Source organism: Betta splendens, chromosome 9 (assembly GCF_900634795.4).
Source record: "Betta splendens chromosome 9, fBetSpl5.4, whole genome shotgun sequence".
Lineage (NCBI taxonomy): Eukaryota > Metazoa > Chordata > Actinopteri > Anabantiformes > Osphronemidae > Betta > Betta splendens.
The window spans coordinates 14746252-14771677 of record NC_040889.2 but is presented as its reverse complement, the minus strand read 5'-3'; the positions used below and the strand labels follow the sequence as shown (position 1 = coordinate 14771677).

General features: G+C 45.5%; 1 protein-coding gene across 2 annotated transcripts; it reads left to right on the top strand.

Moving 5' to 3' along the window:
• The first annotated feature begins 517 nt into the window (after positions 1 to 517).
• On the top strand, positions 518 to 24922 carry kat6a (K(lysine) acetyltransferase 6A). 2 transcript variants are annotated; one of them, XM_029161875.3, is made up of 17 exons: positions 518 to 720; positions 2105 to 3544; positions 11274 to 11382; positions 12048 to 12163; positions 12918 to 12999; positions 13371 to 13485; positions 13667 to 13983; positions 14529 to 14641; positions 15274 to 15389; positions 15810 to 15951; positions 16437 to 16598; positions 16972 to 17065; positions 17157 to 17388; positions 17696 to 17894; positions 18014 to 18706; positions 18815 to 19076; positions 19186 to 24922. In XM_029161875.3, the coding sequence occupies exons 2-17, from the start codon at positions 2861 to 2863 to the stop codon at positions 22581 to 22583; spliced, it is 6834 nt and encodes a 2277-aa protein (XP_029017708.1). In that variant the 5' UTR covers positions 518 to 720; positions 2105 to 2860; the 3' UTR covers positions 22584 to 24922. The 2 variants fall into 2 exon arrangements, with proteins under 2 accessions (XP_029017708.1, XP_029017709.1); XM_029161876.3 differs by lacking the exon at positions 518 to 720 and adding an exon at positions 1013 to 1249.
• The last annotated feature ends 504 nt before the right edge of the window (positions 24923 to 25426 follow it).

Here is a 25426-nt window from a genome sequence, read left to right as displayed (position 1 = left end):
ATAGTGCTAAGATAATGCTCTGTTACACAATCTGGAGAGCAATGCAGTAGTAGACTCTCCATGGACAGATGATAACATGCTTTATCATTTGCAGTACTCCAGATAACTATACACTACATCTAATCACGTCTGGGGACCGGATCTCTGTGGCTCACTTCCCATCCTCAGCATTAAAAACACACAGCTGCTACAATCGACTGCAGTGTGTAGGGTGTCTCACTTTGATCTTTAAATACCCTCTAACATGAAGCCACGCTTCGTGCCTTTTTTACAACTACCGGCAAAATGCAGACGCTCCCTTGTATCTCCCGCGTATGTAGCCGTAGCGCGGCAGATAATGGAAGAACACCTATGCTCCCCTTTAGTTTTTTTTTTCCTTCCTCCAACACCACCGCCACCATCTGTCCCTTTCTTCCAATTCATGTGCTCTAAGCAGTATCCACACCCTCTCATAGCAACAGCACGCCGCCGCCGCCGCCCCCCGCGCCTTGCAGTGAATTTTTCTTCCCCTGGATGTTCGCTCCGCACCATGCAGACGGTCCCTGGGCCTTGCCTGACGGTTCAGTGTTCCCCCCTCCCCCACCAGCCGCGCTCCTGTTTCACTCAAAGATGGCGTCGGCTCTAGAGCCCCTGGTCTCTGGCTGCATTTTTAGGCTTGTTGTTGTCTCCGTTTCGCACGGTTCTGGCACCTTCTCCTCGGCGGCTCGACACGAAATTCCGGTGAGTATCGGTGGAAGCCGGACGAAGGGCGATTAGATTTAAACACGGGTTGCGTTGCTCGTGCTTCTCGTGGAAACCAGAACCGGACCAGCTCGGGCTTTCTGGGGGAACCGCGAGAGGTAGAGGCAGAGAAGGGTACGGAGGGACGATGATCGCGGAGGTGGGTGGGTGGGGGTGTTGCGGAGGGGAGGGGGGCCGAGGCCTAGCTACTCCGCTCCAGCGGCCTTGTGTTCACTGCACCGCAGGCTGTAGCGTTACGTGGGAGGGCGGTTTGTGGAGGGAGGAAGTCAGCGAGGTGGGGACCGCTGGTAGGGACGAGCCCAATCCGGCAGAGGCTTCTCGAGCGCACCGAAGCCCCGGGAGGAGGCCGCGGAGCGTGTAGCACTGCAGAATCTGCAGCTGTGATATCTTTATTTTTGCACTTGCCCGCTAGCCGAGATGGCCGTCTCCAAGTTGCATTGTGCATTTCACAAGGCCGCGGTCTCACGTTTACATCAACACCCAAAATCAGACAACTGCCTTTGTGAAGGTGTGTATTGGCAGCCGAACGGGGCAACGTTCCGCCGCGGAGAAGGAGCGCTGCCTTGCATCTTGTTTCGGGTTGTTTACGTTTCGGGTTGGCGAGTTACGTTAGTAACATAATCGTAACGTTAGCTCTTTGGTTAGCTTGGAACGCTAGCTTGCTACAACAACAGCACTTAGCGGGAAGGCTTGTTGTCAGATACTAAGCAGCGTATTGTCACATTAGGGACTAAACACCACTGTTTCTATATAGCACAACTAAGACGTGTTATTGTTCAGCAGTTCGACCTGTTAACTTGGCTTTGGTTTTGTAGCTACTCTCTTGGCTAATGTTTGCTAACAGTCTGTGTTTTGACTGCATGGTGTTGACGTTAGCAACCAAACCAGCTTTTAGTAAGCTTGTATGTGCACATTTTGTATGATATGTATGTGTTTTGCAATGATTCGGGGACCTATTCCAACTCTAATATTTACATGCGATTATGGCGATAACGCGACCTGTTTGTTGACGGTATTCGTGTTACACAGACTGTAGGGTTGCAAGTGATATTTGTGTCAGAAAGCTGCATAGTTGTTTACAGAGATGACCACCTACCTGCTCAAGGGTAACTTGTATTATTTTAATTTGTTCATGTTCAGTGCAAAATCTAACTTTCCATACAGCAAGCATGGCTTTGTTTATGTCTCAGTGAATGCATGGTGTGGTTAGACAGTGTTGTTTGAAAACCTGTTTCTTCTGTAAGACTTTCTGCTCCTCACTCAGACATATCATTCTTTAAAACCTTTGTTGCACCTTTTCTTCAAATGAATGATAACATGTTTTGCTAATCCTTTTTCTGTGTTGATCTTTGTTTTCCTCCAGGGTTTGTCAGCTCCTGAGGTATAATTGGCATGAAGGTGATCAGTCCTGGCTGCTCCGTAGGGTGAGATATCTGTTTCATCCCAGAGCTTGGAAACCCAGACAGCTCAAAGAGTGGAGGCACAGTGGGAAACAACAATCGTATACGGAGGAACGTGGATGCAGAAGAAAATCCGTATATTGTGGATTTTTTTCATTTCCCAGAAGTCATCTTTACTCTATTACCTGTACCTTTTTATCATTGAAACACTAAATTTATGTACTGGAAATTATGATCACATTTCACGACTCACACTGAAACTTGGCTTGTTTTCCAGTAACAAAACTGACTGAACATTTTTTGTCAGTGTGTAGATATTTGGAAATTACTTTTTTTTTTTTTCTTTTTTTAAAGCAACTATCCTGCTTCACGTGCTGTGGGAGGTGAATTTGCTAATATACCTGCTAGTTCATCCACCCCGTCTGCTTCACCTGGCAAGGAGAGGGTGGAGGGTGGTACAGATTTTACCAGGTGGAGGATTGATCAGGGGGTTTGTGCTATGGTCAGCTGCTCACTTCCGTGCTGCCCTTACTCAGCTTCTGAGGGACTCTCTGTACGACCCCAGGACAAGGGATAATAATCAGGAAAAAGTCAAAGAGGTAAAGGAGGAGGCGGCGCTACGGCGCAGGCCAGGTGTTTACTTGGCTTACAGTCCTTATTTTTTTGTACTGCAATTGCAGTAGGGCCCAGGGTCCCTTGCACCCACCCAGACCACAGCCATGGTGAAACTAGCAAATCCAATGTATACCCAATGGATCCTAGAGGCCATCAAGAAGGTGAAGAAGCAAAAGCAGCGACCATCAGAGGAGCGCATTTGCAATGCTGTCTCCATGTCTCATAGTCTGGATCGCAAAACGGTTTTGGAACAGTTGGAACTCAGTGTCAAGGATGGCACAATCCTTAAAGTTACCAACAAAGGTCTGAATTCCTACAAGGACCCAGAAAACCCTGGGCGCTTGGCTCTTCCCAAGCCCAAAGGAGGTGGCAACTCTGGAGGAGGCGGTGGCGGCAGCAGCAGCAGCAGCAGCGGGGGTGGCAGCAGTAGCAGCAGCTCTCACTCTCATTCAGGAAAGAAACCAGGACTTGACTGGAACAAGCTGATCAAGCGAGCACTGGAGGGGCTCCATGAACCTGGAGGCTCAAGCTTAAAGAACATTGAGCGCTTCCTCAAGTGTCAGGCTGACGTGGCAGCGTTCCTGTCAGGCAGTGGCTCTATGGGTCCTGGCCTTTTTCACCAGCAGCTGCGGGTGGCCCTGAAGAGGGCGGTGGCCCATGGACGTGTGGCCAAGCAGGGTCCACTGTTCCAGATCATCAGCCGCAACAGCTCCCAGGATGATGGGACTGGGACAGTGTCTCTACAATCACTGCCACCTGTGCGACTGCTACCACATGAAAAAGACAAGGTAATGTCTTTGAACATATGCACAACAAACATGTACACAAAACTATGTGCATACCTTTACACACTTCTGCAAAACACAGTACATATAAATAATTTCTGTCTCACATTGACAATATTGAGGCTGTATAGCTGTGTGATACTTGTTATTTTGATGGTGCTTTATTTGCTGTTTAGAGCAAAAATAAGTTACACTCTAAATATCTTTTTTTTTTTTCAAAAAGGTGTCTAGGTTGTGTGACATTAGCTTTCTGGTAAAATCAAAAATATGCTTTTGAAACAATAAATGTAGTTGAGGCAACTGTGGCAAGAAATCTGATCTTTGTTTGAAGTTGTTAGTTTTCACCCAGCACATGGTAAAGTGGTTTAGAGTAAGCATGTTGTTAGTTATTTTGGAAGTGACTAGGGAGGAATGGGCAGCAGCTGTAAGATCAGGCTGATGCCAGACTGAGCATCCATCCACAGATGGGAGCTTGCATGTTTGTGTTTAAGAGTCCAGGAATATTTGGTCAGAATCCCTGTTCTAAAGACCTGAAACTGTGCAATTATACCAAGTAGTCCACATTACATTGCTGATCTGAATTCTTCTTTGAGTGACAGAATCCCAGGTGTGTGTGGGTATATTGTGGGCCAAGTGAGCAATTCAGGAGGCCTGCTGGGTGGGCGGATGGTGGACCCGTTCCTCAGCAGTAGAGGAGGAGTAGGTCATGGCAGAGAATCACATGGTTTTCAGCCTCTTGCAGTGAGTGGGGACCCTCATGTCTAGAGATAAAAAGAAAAGAGAGGGAAGCACAGGAATACCGACCGGCAAGGGAGAGGTGGTCTGTAGTGGTGCCAGAGGAAGAAGCCGGGATGACGCAAGCTTCAGCCCTCTGAAACCAGAAAGGGTGAGAGAGGCAGAATCATGGAGGGAGAAGAGAGTGAGAGAGTCAGAATGAGTTAGAGAGAGAAGGAGAGGCAGACATACAGGCGACAGAGGAGAAAGGGAACACACCCACTTTTGTAACCTGATCATAGAGCAGCCACTAACCTCTGCTTGTAAGGGCCAGAGACATGTGTACACACACAATGTAACACTGCACAAAAGGAGACGGAAAAATAAACAGAAATGGACTAGATGAGATGCCTTCAGCCATGTTATTCTAACAACCATCATGCAATAAAAGCTTGTTATAGAGCTGCACTTCAAAAATGATCATGAAATCAAAACGGGGCAATCAGTATCACTGGGTGCATCAGACAGTCAGCAGGACACCAGGCTGGTCCTGCCTCTACCAGGCTCCGGTGTTTGTGTGAACATGCCTATGCAGCCATACACATAATGGGGGACAAGCGTGCACGTGTGTATACACTCTCGCACACAGTAGGATTAGCCCAGAGAGCAGGCCAGAATCACGAGGTCCGCCTAACACGGTAACCTGCTTGGCTGCAGATGGTCCACTTCTTAAGGCTGGGTTCAGACAGGTTTGAACTCTGCTTGAAGAAGAGCAATGAAGGGAGTGCTTAAAGCACACCATTGTATGGTGAAAGGATTTTGGTTCAGGTTCAGATTTGTTTAATTACATGTTCTGTTTCTGATCCCTTGTTTTACTGGTGATGAGATGATCTCACTCATCTCATACATTCTAGTTGTATTTGACCTCGTAGTTTACTCAGAGTCTGGCCACCCTGTCAGTCAGGTTCACCTCGACTTCCTTTAGGATTCCTTCGCCTACTGGACTGAGCCTGTAAACTGGTCGCCGCTTCAGTTACAGCTTATTTGCTATGTTTTATTTAGCTATTTTGTTTTCACCCATTCAATTAATTGAATTTAATTAATGGAAAATTAGATTGAACAAGCAGATACCTGATCCAAATTTAAGTAGTAACCCTTAATGCTGCGAAACTCTGGAGTCTCGATGCTAAATCGCACCTCTGCTCTCGATTTGAATCGAGGCAGCTACAACAAGGACCCGGGCTTTGCCAAGATGACCAGTCTGTGCTTGTTAAAAAATGTCGAAACAAGGTTGAATATTTTACACACATCTTTGCTGTCTGTATAGACACTTTCTGTACACACATTGAGGACCACTAGTGTAGAGGATTTGAGGATATTTGCATAAAGTTGAGCCTTTCTCAACATTTGAATTGGTCAAGCCCAGCAGGAGGCATGGGGCTGCAAAGCTAGGTTGTGTTTACAATGAATAGCAGCTGTCGCTTATCCAGCTTTTTGATTCTAAACGTGAAGATAAGACCAGCAAAGAGGAACCTCTTGATGAAATGGCTTTTTATCTGACACGAAATTTAGTTATGTTTGCAACTCAAAATAACCAAGTAGAAAAATGGTAGTAGTAAAGTGTATGTAACACATTTTATTATTTCTCTGAATGTGAGAGCTGAATTATGAATATAAATGTAATGTGTAGACAGGAATAGCAAGGTTCTCTGTGCGTGTGTGGCTTCTTTTCAGTCTAGATAGGTCATCGAAGCTGCTTCAGTAGCAAGAAAGTTGACATTTGTATCTGGCATTCACCGAAGCCTGTTTACTCTTCTCTGCTTTTTTTTTTAGCATGCTGCCGTGATATAAGTCTCCAAAGGATGCAACCTTCCAGCTGCTCAATCATGTGTGTTTTGTCCATGACCGTTAGTGTATTTTTGATATTTTATGTATATGTCTGTTTGTTTCCACGCAAGCGGCATATGCATCAAAGAGAGAGAAACTCTGCAGGGAAGACAGCCGGGTGCCGCATGATCACTCTCCTCGGCTCCCCCTTGCAATATTCTTTCCCTGGCACATCATTGCCATATTGCTCTGCGTGATTGCTAACAGTTATGATTTCCCAAGGAGAGGAGAGAGTGTGAGTGAAGGCAAAGGGGGAAGGAAAATCAAAACAAATGGCTAAGCACTGGCTTTGACCTCATTTGCAGGGAGATTTGTGTAGTCCTCATGCTCATGTTTGTGTCAGGGCATTCTGTTCAGACAGCATCACAGAACCGTGTTTCTATTTTTCAGTCTCCCTCTCTCACCCTAATAGAGTGCCATTGCCAGGTCATGAAGGGGGAGGTGGATGTGAGGGGGAGTCAACCAGGGGTCATGGATGTATGGATGGCAAACCTCATTGCTTTCCCAAGCGCCTGTTAGCAGTATGAAGCTTTGGCTATTAGGTGGGATGGGCTTGATGCTGAGCCTTTGTGTGTGTAACCATGTGGTTACACGTGTGTGTGTGTGTGTGTGTGTGTGTGTGTGTGTGTGTGTGTGTGTGTGTGTGTGTGTGTGTGTGTGTGTGTGTGTGTGTGTGTGTGTGTGTGTGTGTGTGTGTGTGTGTGTGTGTGTGTGTGTGTGATGTTCATGTCATAATAGGTAAGAGCAATCTCTCTGCCCCACACTTGCCCTCTCCTCAACAGCTGGACGGGGTGAACCAGAGTTCTCCATGTCAACGTGTAGTGTCATGAAGGGGACGTGTGAAAAAAGTGATGTGTAACCAATATTCACACACATTCACTCCTCATACACTATATTAGGGAAATTTCCATCTGAAATTTATCAATGACCCCTCAATAGACCGGTCAAATTTTAGCATCCTCACATTAGTGGGTCCTTTCTTTTTAAGCAGTGTTTGAAGAGCTCCTGCACTAGACAACACTTGTTATCAACCCTAATGGAGGTATCTCTCCACTCCTGCTTCTCTTGTGTGTATTGAATTGACCTAATACACGTTTCTTCTGACTGTGTCTGCTCAAGGGCCCTGAATAGAAAATGCCGTCACGCGTTGTTCATAACCCTCGGTTCTTACCAGCGCCATTGTTTTTGTTCCTCCTATCTTTCATTGTGCTACATCACGTTATGTAGTCAGAGAAGTCTCTGAAGTTTTGTGTTTCTATTCTAATTTTTTTAACAATAAAAGCTATCTCCTAGCTGATGTTCCTCAGGTGGGATCTTATGTCCTGCAGGTACTATTTTTTTCTAGCCCTTTCTTCTGTATCGCCAATAGAATGAATCAGTAGCCTATAGAAGACTGTAACAGTTAAGTAGTAAACAAATGAAAGATGCTTGTGCAAATACACAGTGTTTGTCTTGCATGCTAAATGCATGTTGGGCAGTGTTCATAGACTTTTATTTATTTGCCAGCGTGAAGCTTTATTTTGGGCCATCACATTTCAGCCTTTCACATAGCAGCTTTTCAGCAAGTATAATCAGTAAACCACCCAGCTGGTTTCTAGAGTCTTTTGGCAGCATTGTCAGGATCCAGAGGTAGCAGTCGCTTCAAGTTCACTATCGACTGTGATGTAAATGACATTTGGCACAGGAAGCATAACTGTGTGAGGCCTTGCATATGGGTAACCTCACCACCCCATAAATAGATCCAATGTGCTCAGCAGCTGTGGAAGTGATGGCTGAAGCCGTCCTCACTGCGTTTGATGAAGTGACTTAGCTCTGTGCTTCCTGGCAAACCTTGACTTTTAATGGAGGGTGATAACTAGCAGTGCGGCACTTCCAACCCCGGAAGCTGTTACGTGAAAATGCAGAGACGTTAACCTTAAGGTGGCACTTGGTTGCGATTTTAGATTTGAACTGTTACATACGCTTGAATTTGTTGACAGATGTCACTTGAATATGACATTGCGCGTGTTTGTGTGGATCACGTCAAGGTGTGTCTGATGACTTTTGGAACAAATGCAGATGTGCTTGCGAACTTAGTCTCTGCTTGCATGGCATGTCCTGTAACGGTGATCAATGAGTTTGTGTTCTAGGTTGGGGGAGGCCATAAGGGAGGTATGGTGGCGGGGGGTTGCTGAGATCAGGCATCCATGTTAATGAGATCCTTGACTTGAGACGAGACAAGGACAACAGCAGTGTTTCTCCCTCTTTCTCTTTTCTCCTATTGCTTTTTATGCTCCCCATTTCTGGTTCTCTATTCATCATTCCCTCATTGTCCTCTCCCTCCTGTTTCACTCTCCTATCCTCTCTCTGTGGATAGTCGGAATAAAAAAGCCAAACATGGCCACCTCAATTTTTTTCTATAACCTATTATCCCCTCCGTACAACGTATTAGACAATGGTACTTGAATGTGTTGCGTCAAGTATCAATATCAGCTATCAGAAAATGGCACAAGACATGATCTGGGTAAGGGTGAAATGAAGTGAATTTGATGATATTGTGCTTAAATGGGGCATAAAGCTTGGGTAGGTGTGTCTGCTGGGTAAACCAAGGACACATCTATGCGCCTGTTTGTGAGTAGGTGTGTGTTTTTTCAGGAACCTGTAACTTGTAGGACATGTTTGTATTGATTGAAGGTGGCATTTCAAGTCCACCCAGTTGAGCTAGCAGCTGGCCGCCAACGGCTGCCACGAGGCGTGTCTTTTACTAGAGGGATGCGTTTTTTCTTTTTGAATTCCCTTCATGTGGCAAAAAAAGAGGAGCACACACCAACACAAGCAGACTGGGTTCAAATAGACGTTCACATATTCCCGACACCTCAAGGTTCATGTCAGCCACGACGGTTAACTCACACTACAGCAGAAATTTCTCACACTGGCCCACTGTTTAAGAGTAGTTCTGGCAGGAAGCGCTGGCTGTGACAGAAACGGCTGAAACCAGGAGGAAGACGGCTCTCAGGAGAATTTTGCGGATCGTGTTTCACTGTTCCAATATCTCTGTCATAGAGGGAGGATTAGCTTTTCAAATTTTCGAGTGTCTGCTGGGGATTAATTTACAGTGGCAGCCAGTAACTAACACGCCACTGTAGCCATGTCTATATACAAGGTGTATGGGTGCGCACACGCTCCCATCTCCTGTTTACTTGAGCCTTCAGGAGCAGTTGACCTCTTCCAGCAGGCGAGGGGTTAAGCGTCAGGAATGATTGAGGTGTTGGTCGCACGCAGGCTGCTCGCAGGACTGCGCAGCAGATTTTCTCTTTTCTTTATGCGTTCCATTTCCTTCCTCTTTCTGTTCTTTTGGATTCCTATTTTTGTGCCTGGTGTATTTTTCTCACACGCTTGTCTTTTCTTTCTTCTACTTTACTAACCTTAATTTCATTCATATTTTCACCGTGCATTCAGATCAGATGATTCAGGATGTGATCAGGCTTTTCATTGCTGTTAAAATGTAAAATAGTTTCAAAAATACCCGTCTGTCTCTGTCTCTACCACTTATTCACTGTTTGGCTCCTTTCCCCCCTCCTGCTCACTCATGCCGTACACTGTTCTTCTTTCTCACTGTACCCCTGTGCAGTGTTTGGTGGGTGGGTGGGGGGCAGCGGGGGGCAGCAGGGGGTTTGAAGCAGTCTGAGTCAGAAGGAAATGAACCCAATAAATCAAGCTGATGTCTCCTCCCTGCCAGGACCTGCTGCCTCCCAGGCTCTTTGTAGCTGTGTATGTACACTTACACTGGTGTCCTGCAGAAAATGATGTAAACCAACCATGCTTAATGAAGTGTTTTTTTTCCCGCTCACTAAAATAAGAGATTTGTGTAATGACTTCTTAACTTCACTTGCATAACTTAAATTATATAGAGATGACTTTGGAGAGTGACACTGACTTGTGGTGAGAGACACAGTGAACTTCCAACAGATACCCTTGTTTCTGTCAAATGCTCAGTATTTTAGTAATCTCACTGAGCCATTTGACTTGGATTGAGGTCTGTCTTCTGATTCGTCCACTCCAGAGCATTGTGTTATTAAAGTTTGTCTCCCACGTCCTACAGACATACAATGTGTGTGTCTGTGTGTCTCATACAGACCAGTTTAATGTGAGGCCGTGCCGCTCAGCGTTTGTAGTGTCAGATGATAGAAATTTCTCTCACATGCCTGCTGGAAAACACCAGTCCAGATGTCATGTAAATTGTTTTCAACAGTGGCTTTCTCTTTGCTGTTCTGCCATAAAGCTGAGAATGTGAAGCAGTTGGGCAGCAGATGTTAAATGCGCACCGTCTTCCATCTCAGCCATGGAGCCCTGTAGCTCCTTCAGTTTACTTGTACTCTTCTCAGTCAGTCAGATGAGGATCTTCATTCGATTGCTTTCAGTGTGGGCAAAAACTATAGGTATATAAAATTGCAACTGCCTTTGCACATTACTATTACAGAGTTAAAATGCAAGGCATTAGGCATAGATGTAAGCCTAACTTTAATTCTCACTAAAAAACACATTTCACATACTTGCATGCGTTGTGTTTAATTGTGAAGTATCGGCAGCCAGCGCTTCAGAAACTTCACCTTGTGGCCCCTCCTCTGCTTTTTGTATCTTTGTGACGAGCACCTGCAGTGCCGCAGGGCTGTGATTTTTCAGCCCTATTGCACACACAAGTCCCATTTGATGTGTAACATATTAAGTCTCCTGCTGCCTTTGGTTTTCCTGCACATGCAGCTGTGTTCAGATCAGATAATGTTTGTTTCGTGTCAGTGTACATGCTGCTTTACTCAAACATTTATGCCGCCCAGCAAATGAAACAGATGGAGTATATTGGTGGAAGCCTCAAAATGCGACACGGTACCTAATGAAAGGAACCCAGTAGGCACAGGGTCAAATGGCATCTTGGCAACTTTCACAAGCTGTAATTGTCTAAAACTCTGAGTTCATAGACTCGCAAGCTGTATAGTGTGTAGTTTTCAGTACACTGTTAGCTACACACAGCAATCGTCATCTACAATTATAGGACACATAAGGCCACTTTGTTTTAATTTGTACAATGAAGCTGTTAAGTTGACTTTCCTTGTTCCCTGTCCCGTGTCTCCCTTTACCTTCTTTCCACTGTCAGCCGGTGGCAGAGCCCATCCCCATCTGCAGCTTCTGTCTGGGAACCAAGGAGCAGAATCGCGATAAGAAGCCGGAGGAGCTCATCTCCTGCGCCGACTGTGGCAATAGTGGTGAGTGTTAATTTGTGGCTAATAAAAGCATCACTTCTGTTTTTAGTTAAAGATTTTAGTTGTATGTTGCAGATGTGGCCGCAGAGACTTGAGATGTGATTGGCTGAAATAATCAGTCATATTCCTGCATTTTAGTCTTAATTTTTAAATTTCTAAATGTCTTTTTCTGGAATTAATTAGACAGTAGTTGTGTTGCTTTTTTGTTCTTTAATGTCTGATGCTGTTTTGGCCCTATGCCGATACCTGAGATGCATGAGGACTGTGAATGAACACACCTACTGGTACTGGTCTATGTTGGCACAAAATCTGGAGACTGTTTCCCTATAAAATTTTTCCCTCTAAAATTCTCACGGGGGCCTGACATTGCTGAGGGAAAGCAGAGGACAGATTGTCTGCCTCTTTTTTTTTTTTTCCTCAGCGGGTTCCTGTCCTAGACACGGTCGTCTTGTTTGCTTCTCTTCAAACAGAGAAAAGCACAGCTCTGACAGATTGTCATTTATGTTTGAAGACTCTTTTTGCAGCCAGGTTTGATTCAGCGAGGGCTTTTAATTCCAAAAGGAGCCCCCCCCCCTCCAAACAGTGATGCAAGTGGGTCACAGCTGTCAGTCAGCAGGAAAAAAGTGTGTGACGCACTTGATTATGTGTGCATGTCTATGTACCTGCAGGCCACCCGTCCTGTCTCAAGTTCTCCCCAGAGCTCACGGCGCGAGTCAAGGCTCTGTGGTGGCAGTGCATCGAATGCAAGACTTGCAGCAGCTGTCAGGATCAAGGAAAGAATGCGGTGAGTGGAGGAGCGGATATGGCGAGCTGGTAGCAGAGCAGTTTCTGTGAAGACTTTGCCAGTGCCAGATAGAGATGCTGATAGACATATCTGTGGTCCTGGGACCGAGTTATTTTTGTCAGCCTCTGCATGAGTTCAATTTTTTCCTCTTACTTGTCAAGTGAGAAATCATTGATATTCAAATATTTGTAGAGAGACGAGAAACACACAGCATACTGCCAACATGCACAATGTTGAAACACACCTACGGGAATGAGAAGAACATAAGGAACAATGATGGAATGGAGACTGTCATGATGGTCTGACTAGACTTATCAATAAAAGCAAAATATAACAACAAATTGCTTAATATAAATGAAGGATAGTGACTTAAATATACAATATGTAATATGTACATAATATTAAACATTGTTAATGCTTCGTGTGGTAGTTTAGGTGAGATGCTGTCACACAATCATGGTTAAATACCAAAATTGAACGTGTTGCCTTGTGGATATTTATGAGCTGAGTCACCTTTTGACTATGGACAATGTATTATTTTGACAAGGAGTCCATTTGTTGACCACACTAGTGATGTGATTTATTAGTCTCATACATCTGGCTTGTGATCACCCAGCTTTCAAATAAACTCACTTGAGTCTTTAAAGCAAACATCATTGGTAGGTTTTTATTTGACACTGGTACAACTAAACTTGCCTAGAAGACACCTAGAAACTTTGATTAAGTGTCACTTTTTGTGTGTGTGTGTCTTCAGGACAACATGTTGTTCTGTGACTCGTGTGACCGTGGCTTCCACATGGAGTGCTGCGATCCTCCTCTCACGCGGATGCCTAAAGGTAAATAACTGTTGCTTTTGGTGACTGTCTGCGTTGTAGTAGATTTTTTTCTACACAGCCTTTGTCAATTCAGCTTCTCTATTCTGTTTCTGAACAGACCACACAAAGCTATGTGACTATTACCTGAGTAGATTTTTTTCTACACAGCCTTTGTCAATTCAGCTTCTCTATTCTGTTTCTGAACAGACCACACAAAGCTATGTGACTATTACCTGATTATCACCTCAGTTGTTCCCTCCAATCGAAATGAGGCCACGCAATGCTTCAATGTTAAATGCTTGTTGTTTGTCTTGTCCAACAGCGTGTTGTTATCTCTACTGCAGCCTTGTCCGTAGTGTATGTAAACCTTTGCTTTACGGTCTGTGTTCCAGGCATGTGGATTTGTCAAATCTGCCAACCCAGAAGAAAAGGGAAGAAGCTTTTACATGAAAAGGCAGCACAAATCAAACGGCGCTATAATGCACCGCTGGGACGGCCGAAGAATCGGTAAACAGTTGCCTGCAGCAGCAGGAAATTTTATTACTTGATACTTGCTAGCGTTAAACAAGCTGCAACCCCTACACTTTTCCTCAATTCTATGTTTTATCTGTTTATCTAATTTATCAATATATATTTATAAAAACTGTTTCTGTGAAGTAGGTCTTAACCAGATTCCTCTTCTTTGCAGACCGGGTCGGCCCTTCAAAAAGCTCGGTGGGCGTGGCCGGCGGAAGCGCTCTCACTCTGCTAACTCCTCTTCCAGTTCTTCCTGCGAAGGATATCCCGGTGACGACAGGCTGCTTTTTTCTATGCGGGAGGATGATGACTTATCACAGAGCAGCCTGCGCTTCAACAACAAAACCAAGGGTCTAATTGATGCCCTAACAAAATTCTTCACACCCTCACCCGAAGGTCGCAAGGCACGGCAGGAAGTGGTGGACTACTCGCAGCAGTGCCGTATCAGAAAGAAATCCAGTCGCAAAGGGGACGGAGAAGACAGGGGGGGTGAGCATCTGCCACATTCTACTCATACATACAGAATTTTACTGCTGTTGCATGAAGAAAATCATAAAATCATAAAAACGTTAAATGTTATATTAATACATGTATCGTTGAGGTTGAGTCCTTTTTAAAGGGTTCTTGTAACGTTTTCCAGAATAAACACGAGTTCAAATGTAGAAAAAGTTCCATATGCATGTTTATGACTAAATAGCAGCATCTATTTCAAATGCAGACATATGTTAAAAAGGTTACCATAATTTCTGGGCTATAAAGCGTGCCTGACTTTAAGCCGCATTCCATTCAATTTTAATGACATCTTTTTCATAAATAGGCCGCACCTGTCTATACCGGCCTTTTCGGCTCGGCGATGCACGGTGCATGCATCTGTATCGTGTTTGTCATGTCGTGTTATTCCTTATACAAAACTTTTGAAGGTCATGTCCAGGTTGGCTTTAGCCACATTTCTTGTGTTTGTTCAGACATGTCAAAGTTCATATATGCTTCTCTCTAGGTTTGGGTTAATGTTGCCTTTGTGTTTCAACCCCCAGACAATCAGGACGGTAGTGACTGGCGTGATGACGATGACAAACTCCCTGGCCACGAGAACCTGACGGAAAAAGACATTGAACTGTTCAGACACATCCAGGAGCTGGCGCTACAGGTGTGCAGGCACACACAACGTTAAATGTGTTTTAAAACATCAAATGAACAGATGTTGGAATTGAATACAGAAAAGTGGTGAACCAGTCAGTTAAAGGAGGGGGGTCAGCTTTCGATTGGTTCTCAGTGATAGGAATGTAGTCAAACAGAACAGAATCAACATCAGACAAGTTTTAATAGACAGTTTTACTGACTCAAAAGATTGTTGTTGGAAAAGGCACTACTCTGTTTTTTTATAAATAGGCCACATCTGTCAATAAGCCATATGTGTCCATGTCGTAACATGAAATAATCACACAGAAAGATGATACACAAGATTTTTGTAATTTTTCATTAAATAGAGTGAGCAGTGCCTGTCACACACAGCTGGTTAAAAAATACAGTCTGGAAATTATAGTAGTCATGTTGGTGTTAAAGAACTTTTTAGATGAAAACACTGAGTCTTGCAGCTGTAATGAAAATGTCCTACTCTAAAGAGGGAAATACCAGTTGTTTTCAATGGCCAGTTTGATGCATAAATGTTGCAGTGAACTGAATATTTTTTTTTTAAATTTAATCTTAATTAACATAAACTCAAACTTGCCTTACTTGTTTCACTCACCCTCTTTTCCTCCATCCTCTTTGTCTATACAGAAAGTTGGGGTTACAGGTCCACCAGATCCTCAGATGCGCTGTCCATCAGTCATTGAATTTGGCAAGTTTGAAATCCAGACATGGTATTCATCTCCATACCCCCAGGAGTACAGCAGGTAGGCTTGCACATTATTATAAAACACTTCAGTTTATGATGTCATAGTCCTGCTTGTAGGTGTGTATTACTTTAATAGAGACCAGTTGTAACTCAGGCAGCAAACCAGACAGAGCCTGTTAGACTGCCTTATTTGTCTGCTTGATATTGGCAACAAAGGATAATTACTAGCATAAGCATACTAGCATAATTCAAAACAAAACATTTTTTAGTTCTGAGAATTGTTGCATTACCGCAAACAAAATGTTCATAGTTTACAGCTTGCAGGGAACTAATAAAGTTATGTTAGCATTCAGTCCTTTTTTATTTTTACTGAGTGCAAAAGTATAAGAAGCGACTAAATCAGCTATTCATTTCATATATTTCTTATCCTAGTTAACGGAACTACATCAACCACGCTTCTTTTTGTATTTCTGTCCAGACTACCCAAACTGTACTTGTGCGAGTTCTGCCTGCGCTACATGAAGAGTCGCAGCATCCTCTACCAGCACATGAAGAAGTGCAACTGGTTCCACCCCCCTGCCAATGAGATCTACAGGAAGGATGACGTTTCTGTATTTGAGGTGGGGAACTCATTAAGATTATGTAAACAAAGATTGATAGTAAACATGTAAACATGTGTCCTAAATTTAGTCCTGTTAGTCATCAAACATTAAAGTCATAGTAAAGACCATTAATTCCTTTCCTAAAAACATAATCCAATGAATCCAATTCAGTGGATTCAGTAAATTCAGTGGATTGTGGTCGCTATAGCTCTTGTATCTCTTCCCTGCTCTTGTAAACCAAGTCCTTCTTTTCTCAAGGGAGAGCAGAGGTAACTGGCAAACTGACAACTTTAACTATTCTTCTGCTTTTTATAGCAGTTTGTTTCTTTTCTTGTCTCTTTCTCTTTCTGTCAGGGTCTCCAGAGACCAAACTGAGATCATTGCCAGTTCATTGAGATTACTAACTGTTCTCTGCTCACCAGCTTAAAGAGTTCTTTACCGTTGTTTTGGGGAGTAAGCTTTCAAGCGGTCATTGTTTCTGTTTCTCGCTTATTCTACTGCAGGTTGATGGGAATGTGAGCACAATCTACTGTCAGAACCTATGTCTACTGGCCAAACTGTTTCTAGACCACAAGACCCTCTACTATGATGTGGAGCCCTTCCTTTTTTATGTCCTGACCCAGAATGATAGCAAAGGCTGCCACCTTGTTGGCTACTTTTCCAAGGTATGACATTGTTGCTTCTAATCAAATTCAAATATATCACTAATAATAATAATAATTAAGAACTACATAAACCAAAGTAGGAAGAAGAATAATTGAATTAATTAAAGTTTGAATACATTGACATCACCTCACACTGGTGCATGCCGTTAAACCTACACAATTTTTTGCTGTGTCCCAGATAAATGGGTCTTGAGAGCTCTGTGGAGCTTGTCAGTGCAGGTGCTTTTATTAACATACCAGCTCACTGCCAAAACACAGCATTTAGTAAGCAGACAAAGAGCCATCAACATTTTGCTGTGCACCCACACAAGCTATATAATCCTGTTCCATTATTTTGTCCTAATGGTGGTATGTGTTTTACTGTCTTCTTTAGGAAAAGCACTGTCAACAGAAGTACAACGTATCTTGCATTATGATTCTTCCACAGTACCAGCGCAAGGGCTATGGACGCTTTCTCATTGACTTCAGTAAGCGTTCTGTCTTGAAACAAAATATCTCCACGTGTCCAATTGTCTAGTATTTCACTTATGGTGTGCTTTGATTTGTCTCGGCCTGCAGGCTACTTACTCTCCAAACGTGAGGGCCAACCAGGCTCTCCGGAGAAGCCCCTGTCAGACTTAGGTCGGCTGTCCTACATGGCCTACTGGCGCAGCGTGGTGCTCGAGTGTCTCCACGAGATTCGTGACCAGCAAATTTCTATAAGACAACTTAGCAAATTGACAGGGATTTGCCCCCAGGACATCACCACCACTCTGCAGAGCCTCAACATGCTGGAGCAGCGAGGAGACAGGTAAGGCACAGGGCTGTTGAGTCCTATATTAAGTAGGACAAAGTCAGTGCAATTACAAGTACACTTCCTATACTTTGATTTAAATAAATTCAGAGTGGCCAATTGATCTGATGAATATGGTTCTAAGTATCCTGCTTCTGCCTTGTTTAAGAAACTGCTCCCTTTAATCTACATACAGACAGAAGTGTATCTCTTGTAACTTTTTGTTTTTGTAAATGCTCTCTTTACGTAGACTTTGTAAGTGATGCTGCCCCTTGTTTTGGGGTGATTGTAATGCTCTTGTTTCAATTTGATGTGTTTTTGTCAGGCTGGTTCTGTTGCGAAGGGAGAAGGTGGTTGTCAACCACATGACTCGTCTCAAGGCTCGGCCACGGCAGCTGGAGGTTGACCCTGAGTGTCTCCGTTGGACTCCTGTCATTGTGACCAACACAGTGGTCTCTGATGCTGACGGAGAGGATGATGATGAAGATGACGATGACGATCCACAACAGGACAAGCGCAAGGAGGTAAATGCACTGAGTTTATATGAGGAAGAGATGATGCCTGTTTTATTTATTGTACACAAAATTTCTATATATTGCTAATTATTTCTTGGTATTTATATTTTTGCTTCATCTGTAAATAGCCCAAACCAAGTCATAAGGTCCCATTAGTGGCCTGGCACATGCGTCATGGAAAGAAGAGGGATGAGGAGGATGAGGGTGAGGAGAAAAGGAAGGGATTTCTAGGGTTTCCAATTGTTCAAAGTTCTCCAACTTCCCCTCCTGTCCGCTATCCACCACCTGTGCCCGCACCGCCACGACCCCCACCACCAGCAAATGGAGAACGAAGGCCACGAGGACGACCACCCAAAAACTGGCCGTGGGGCAAAGTAAAGGACAACACGCGGGTAGGACGGCCGCCTAAAGTCCGGCAAATAGAGGACGAGGATGAGGAAGAGGAAGGCAGGACAGAAGGAGGGAAAATCACAGGCTCTGGTAGCAGCCCGCCCTCCCTTTTCACCCTGAACAGGCAAGCTGAAGCCACAGCTTTTCACTCACTGGACATGGCCAGGCACCCTACCATAACCCCTGCACGAAGAGGCCGGCCCCCTAGAAAAAAGAGAGGTCCTAAGCCCAGACTACCTGTAGGACCTGGACAAGGACTCCTACAGTTTCCTGCAGTTTCCAGATTAAGTGAGGCTCCATCTGTCAGGAAGAGCTTCTTCAGTGAAAGCAGTGAAGAAGAGGAGGATGATGATGAGGATGATGATGATGATGAGAGGAGGGCATGCTCACCACCTATTCTCACCAAGCCTACCATGGGCCTCAAATGCAAGGTAACAAACAGCTTTTCATAGCAAAATAAAATTTGTTTCCAGGTTTGTTAAGCCTTAAACATTTTCTTGTACAGTGAAATAACTATACCTTGTCATGTTTCTACTTAGAAGCCCCTGAGGAAACGCCGTTTTCGCCAGCGGAGCCATCCGCACAGCAGTGTGGTGACAGAGACAATTTCTGAGACCACAGAGGTGTTGGATGAGCCCTTTGTAGAGTCCGATTCAGAGAGACCTATGCCCAGGCTGGAGGAGGAGACACCCCTGAGCCACCCACTACGTCGCTACCCCCCAGCACGCTCTGCTCTGAGGTTGTCAGACCCAGCACCCAAAAGGGGTCGGCATTCCAACCTCACAGACTCAGAGGAAGACGGTGAGCAAATAGGATTTAAAGCCATATTTGACAGGAGTTAAGTGATTATTGGTTATATTTACACCCATGAATTTCAACTTTTATCTAACATTTTGTTATCTTCTCTCAGAGCTAACGCCTGTCCTGAAACCTGTTGCTTCTCTGCAAGCAATCCCATCAGAGTCTCTAGCAGCCAATGCTGACATGCCAGTCAAGAAGAAAAAAGGCTGGCCAAAGGGAAAGAGTCGGAAACCTCTGCACTGGAAGAAACGAGGACCCGGAAGGCCCCCTAACAGCGATCCTCTCCGGCGAGCAGCTATGAACAACCAGACACTAAGTGGAGATCCTCCACCTGCCAAAATCAAGATGAAACCTGGCCGCAAGCCCAGGAGTTGGTACCTGCAGCGGGCCCAGGAGGAGGCAGAGAGGCAGCAGCAGGAAATGCAAAGGCAGTTTGAGCAGCAGCTGAACAAAGGTCCTCAGCTGCTTCAGACTGAAGACCATAAGCGAGTCTGCAGGACCAGCACTGACAGAGAGAAACTGAAAGACTCAGATGAAGATGATTATCTTCCTAAGCCTGTTGAGCAGAAGATCCCTAAAAGGCGAGGAAGACCACCCAAGAACCGTGCTCTCTTCCAGCCACCACAGCCTGCACCCAAACCACCTCCCGCCTCTGAACCAGAGGACGAAGACGACGAAGAGGAGGAGACTGAAAGGGCCTGGGAGGAAGATAAACCCAGTCGTCCACCATCCCGTCCTCTGTTGTCCCCTTCTTCCTCCTCTTCTACTTCAGGGCCCCGGGCCCCACAGTCCCGGCCTCAGGACACGGATATGGGTGACAGGGAAGATGACGATGATGAGGAAAGGGAGGAAGAGGAATGTGGTAGCATGGGCAGCGGTGGTGGTAGTATGAACCGACGGACAGCAGTTCCTGCTGGTTCAGGGAGCAGACGAAGTGAAGACCATGATGCAGATGATGAAGGCGATGGACACTTGGAGGACAAGAGTAACACTAACAATAGTGGTAAGAAGAGAAAAGGTCATGACTCTGAGGAGGAAGATGATGATGATGAAGAGGAGGAGCCTGCCTCCCATGCAAGCTCTCCTCCAGTGAAAGAAGAACCCCAAAGTGGAGAGGCTTTTTTAGACATGGAGAACAGCGTGGCCCAGGACTATGTAAGCAAGCAGGAAGAGGAAGAAGAAGAGGAGGAGGAGGAGGAGGCTGAGGAGGAGGAGGCGGCGGCGGCAGCGACCGCGGTCGCGGTGGTGGCGCAGGAAGCCAAGTGTCGCGTCTCCTCGGTTGACCAACAGCAAGAGGAAAGGCGGCGCAGAGAGCAGGAGGAGTCTGCTGCTGCAGCTGCGGCTGTAGAAACAGTTACGGCCATGTCTGTTCCTTCTGAGCCCATGGAGCTCCAGCCTATGCACCCTGATGACAAGGATGTGACGCTGTTGATGGAACCACAACACACACATCCACACTCTCACTCTCATCAGCACTCTGACTTCAAGGAAGAGCTGGGCCACCACCACTCACACCATAGTCATCACCACTCTAATGAGCTGGACTTGGAAACTATGCAGGCTGTGCAATCCCTGACGCAGGGGGAAGCCCAGGATGAAGACACTGAACCCCAGCCACACCACGGAGCTTACCAGGATTGTGAGGAGACCCTAGCTGCCTGCCGGACCCTCCAGAGTTACAGCAACACAGGGGAGGCAGAGGAGGAGGCGGCACTGGCCTTGGTGGAGGAGTGTGGTGCTTCCCAGCATAGCAGCCCCCTCCCTAATGCCCCAGTGCCATCTCTAGCTGGTCAGTCTGTGCGCTCTGTGAATAGTCCAGGGTTGCCCTCAGGCATCATGGACACAACACAGGCAGGGCAGAGAGGAGGAACACCTGGCCCCACTGGAACAGGAGGCAGTAGTGGTGGATCTGGAGGAGGATACACCCAGATCACACCAGAGCATCCCAGTTCTCTGTCTGCCCCATCCCAGCAGAATATGGAGACGTCGCCAATGATGGATGTGCCGTCTGTGTCAGACCACTCGCAGCAGGTGGTGGACAGTGGCTTTAGTGACCTTGGCAGCATAGAGAGCACTACAGAAAACTACGACAACCCCAGCAGCTATGACTCCACTATGGGAGGAGGGGGTAATGGCACAGGGAATAGTGGAAATGCAGGGGGACTGTCAACTGCAGTTGTTGCAGGAGCTTCCACAGCTTCTTCATCATCGGCCTCCTCTTCTTCCAGCTCAGCCACCCCGTCCTCCTCCTCCCAGTCTAACAGCTGCTCCTTCGTTCCGGCACCCAGTCTTACATCTTCCACAGGAGCAGCGGGTTCACAACTGGCGATGGGCAGCTGTAGCCTCATTCAACAGACAGGGCCCAATAGTGGACCAGGTGCCAGTAATGTGGGCAGTGCTGTGCCACAACCCCCACCACCCCCACCCCCATCTAACACTCCCAGCTGTGGCATTAAGTCTCCTCAGAGCTGTGGTGTGATTGAAAGGCCCCCCAGCACCAACCAGCAGCAGCAGTCACAAAAAAAGGTCCCTCAACAGCCTCCTCAGCAGCAAGCCCCCAACCCCCAGCCACCTTCAGCAGCACCACCACCGCCTCCGCAGCAGCAACAGCAAGCCCTCTCCCAGTGCAGCATGGGCAATGGCTTTGCCTCCACACCCATGATCATGGAGATTCCAGAGAGTGGAGGTGGAGGTGGTGGACGCACCCTCTACGAACGCATGGGTCAGGACTTTAGCACAGGGGGCTACCCACAGCCCTCGGCAACATTCAGCCTAGCCAAACTTCAGCAACTCACCAACACTATCATGGACCCCCATGCCATGCCCTACTCCCACTCAGCCCCTGTCACTTCATACGCACCCAGTGTTTCTCTATCCAATCCTGGGTTGGCCCCTTCACCACACACTCCTCTGCCCCAGGGCCAGCCCACAATGACCCCACCCCCAAACCTCAGCTCTGGGTCTATGAACCTGGGCTCCCTGCAGCTGCAGTGCAACATGCCCACTACCAACATTGGTCTGGGACCTCCACCTCACACTCAACGGCTTCAGGGCCAGATGGCAACTGTCAAGGGCCATATTCCCATCCGGTCTAAAGCCACACAGCAACTGGCCCCAGCCCCACACCAGCAACAGCTTTATGGGCGCAGCTCGGGGACCGTGACCATGCAGGGCACGCCACGCACCTTGGCTGTGCAGCGTGGTATGATGCCAAATATCATGTCCACACCGGCACCATACAGTTCCATGAACATGACTCCACTCAATGCTATGTCAGCTGGCTACCGAATGCCCCAGCCCATGATGAACAGTGGTTATCATGGCAACCCCCCTTACATGAATCAGCCAGCTCAGTACCCCATGCAAATGCAGATGGGCATGATGGGTGGGCAGGGTTACCCACAGCAGCCTATGCAGCCCAATCACCATGGTAACATGATGTACACTGGCCCCTCCCATCACAGCTATGCTGGTGTCCCAAAACAGTCACCTTACATGAGCAGATGAGCAGCTAAGAACTGAAGAAAGACACACGGGGCTGGAGCTGATACTTGCTGTACTGTTAATGTCCATTGCTCCTGTTCACCCTCTCCAGTGCCACCGCAGGTTTCTGGCGGAGTGTTGGTGATGGAGGTAGAGAAGGTCTTTGGGTTGCCTGTTTTCCATGTTGTCATTTTCTTCCTTTCATTGGGCGCGCTCCCCCTTCCAGCTGGCTGTGTATCAGAGTCAGTAGGATTTGGGGTGGGTTTGGTACATGGACCTCTACCGTGCCGCATCAGTCCAGGCCCGAACAGGCCTCTGTAATGTGTTCACACAGGCCCATGAGTCTCCTCGTTCTCCCTAATGATATGCTGGAGTAGACGAGGATGAGACTGATGAGTGATGAAGATACACACAGAAAGACAATGCAGGACTTACCTTCCTTTTGTCAGACTGCAAATGGAAAAAACAGTGATTAACTGAGTATATCCAAACATGCACACAATCTTTTAATTGATATAGGAAGCCTTACCTTGAAAAAAGAGACAATGAAACATTGTAGGCGAACTCTTGTTTTGTTATATACATAATGTTGAATCTTATTTTTGTTGTTGTTTTTGTTGATTGTTTTTTGAAATACCCGTGTGCTGTCCGACCTCTTATATGCTTTCGTCTTTATATGTATACCATTCTGAAATGGTGATATTGCTATTGCTGTCTCAGAAATACCCAAACATCTCTGTGGCCACTTGGTCAGACGGCTTTTCACTTGGTTCCAGAAAAGCTTCGGAGCGGGGCTTCCGGTGTTTGAGGTGGTGGGCTGTTTCCAGAGTCTCTGTCTTCCCAGATGGACAGTGTTGTACCAAAACCACAGCAAAGACACAGAAGAGACGAGTGCATTACTGTCCACTATATGTCCATGAATTAAACAAGTAGCATTATTTTCCAGTTTGTCACCACTCCGAAACATTTAGATGTAAATATTCAGGTACTTCCCAATATCCAGCACACACACACTCCCTGCAGACACACACTGGCCAGTTAGGATGGCCAGCACAGGAAAGTGTGACGTCCAGTTGTTCATGTCCACACTCCACTGACAGACGGTGTAAAATGTCAGCATTTTTTAGCAGTTTATGAAACACAGAACTAACGGTTAATTTTCCATTGAACTGCTTCAACAAAAGTCGGTTTACTGAAGCTGACCACCCCTCCTTAAGTGTTAGTGACCCAACGAGGTCCAGAGTCTGCTTATGAATGATGTATTATGTTAAACTGTTCCTTTTTTTTGTTTGTTTGTTTTTTATTATTTTCTGCAAAATTCTGCACTTGTATTGGCTAGAAGTATGGCAGCAGTCCGTTAACCTTTATAAAAGGTGGTGTACCTAAATGCCTGATCTAGTGCATGGTTTGGCCCCTTAAACAGAGGCACACTCATATGAAAGCAGGGTCAGAGGCGAGCAAGATTTCCAGGTCCTGCTGGTTAATGGTGTTCAACTGGCATGGGTGAAACGGTTGGCCTCGTCGCTCCATGTACCAGTATTCAAAGTCAAAAGAGGAGTTTTCATTTTCTTACAGACCTGACATTGCATACTTTTATTTGTATGTACTGTTCTGTTCTGTACTTACTTTTTTTTTGTTTTCTTTCTGACTTTTATCAGACTGGGCAGCTTTCTTTTATGACACAAGCTGACTCTTTTTGACTTTAGAAAACCTATTGTAGAGAAAATGTTTTTCTATAATATAAAAGGAAATTCTGGACATTGATATTGGTACTGTCATGTTTTACACTTCTGTTTCAGGAAAAAAACAATACATATTTTTTAGCTCGCCTCTTGGGTAATAATTACTAAGAAAGTCAAAATTTAAAAAAATTACCACTCACTTTTAGTGACTTTAAGATGCCTTTAACCTCTTCATTCCATCTCATCTCTAGAGTTTTTCTATCTTTGTGTAGTATATTAATGCTATTTTAAACAAAGGGACTACAAATATCTAAAGGTCACTTGGCATTCTCTTCTTTTTTTTGTTTTTTGTTTTTTTACTTGTGTGTGTATAGGATGACTTCCTTACATTTAAGAGGCATGTAAAAATGAGCTCAGTATATTTCTGTCTGTTTATATCGCTTCCCTTTTTGTATCCTTTGTAATTGTACATGTTGCGTTGTATGCTAAGAGAGAGCGCAAAATAAAGAGAGGAGTGACAGCTGGGCACACAGTGAAGGTTGATTTGCGCTCAGCAGCCTCAGCTCTACTCTGCTCCTGTATGTATTTCCATTTATTCGTTTTTTTTTTCTTTCTTAGCAAGTACTTTCAAAGAACTCTGTACATTTTAACATAAAATGAAAATAAATTATGTTGAGCCATTCATGTTTCCCATGAGATTTCTTAAGTCTGATTCAGATCTACAGTTTGATTTTAATGGAGGTAGTATTGGTAATGAATTAACTTGTGGATTTACAAGCACAAGCTTTACATCAGTCACTTATGGAGCTGCTGTGACCATTTGCAGCCACTAGATATCCCCAGAAACGAATCTGTGTAGATTGGGAAACAGGTTCTCAGGAGTCCTAAGGGTTTTACACATGTTCCTCCTGCAGCCCTATAATTACACTACTCCCAATAAGTTAGGGATATTGTTATTTACATCAGTGCTATTCCTCTTTGCTCTGAATTTTAATGAAATCAGTAAAAGTTCCCCTTGCTCGAGCGACGCCTCATGCTCCTCACTAGCGTCATGATGTTGTTCTGAGGCAATTCGTTCTACTCTTCCACAAGTGGTACACGCAGTTCAGCCAGGTAACGTAGGGGGTGCAATACAATCATGCCGTCTCTGCTTCAACTGGTCCCAGACCTGCTCTATGGGCTTCA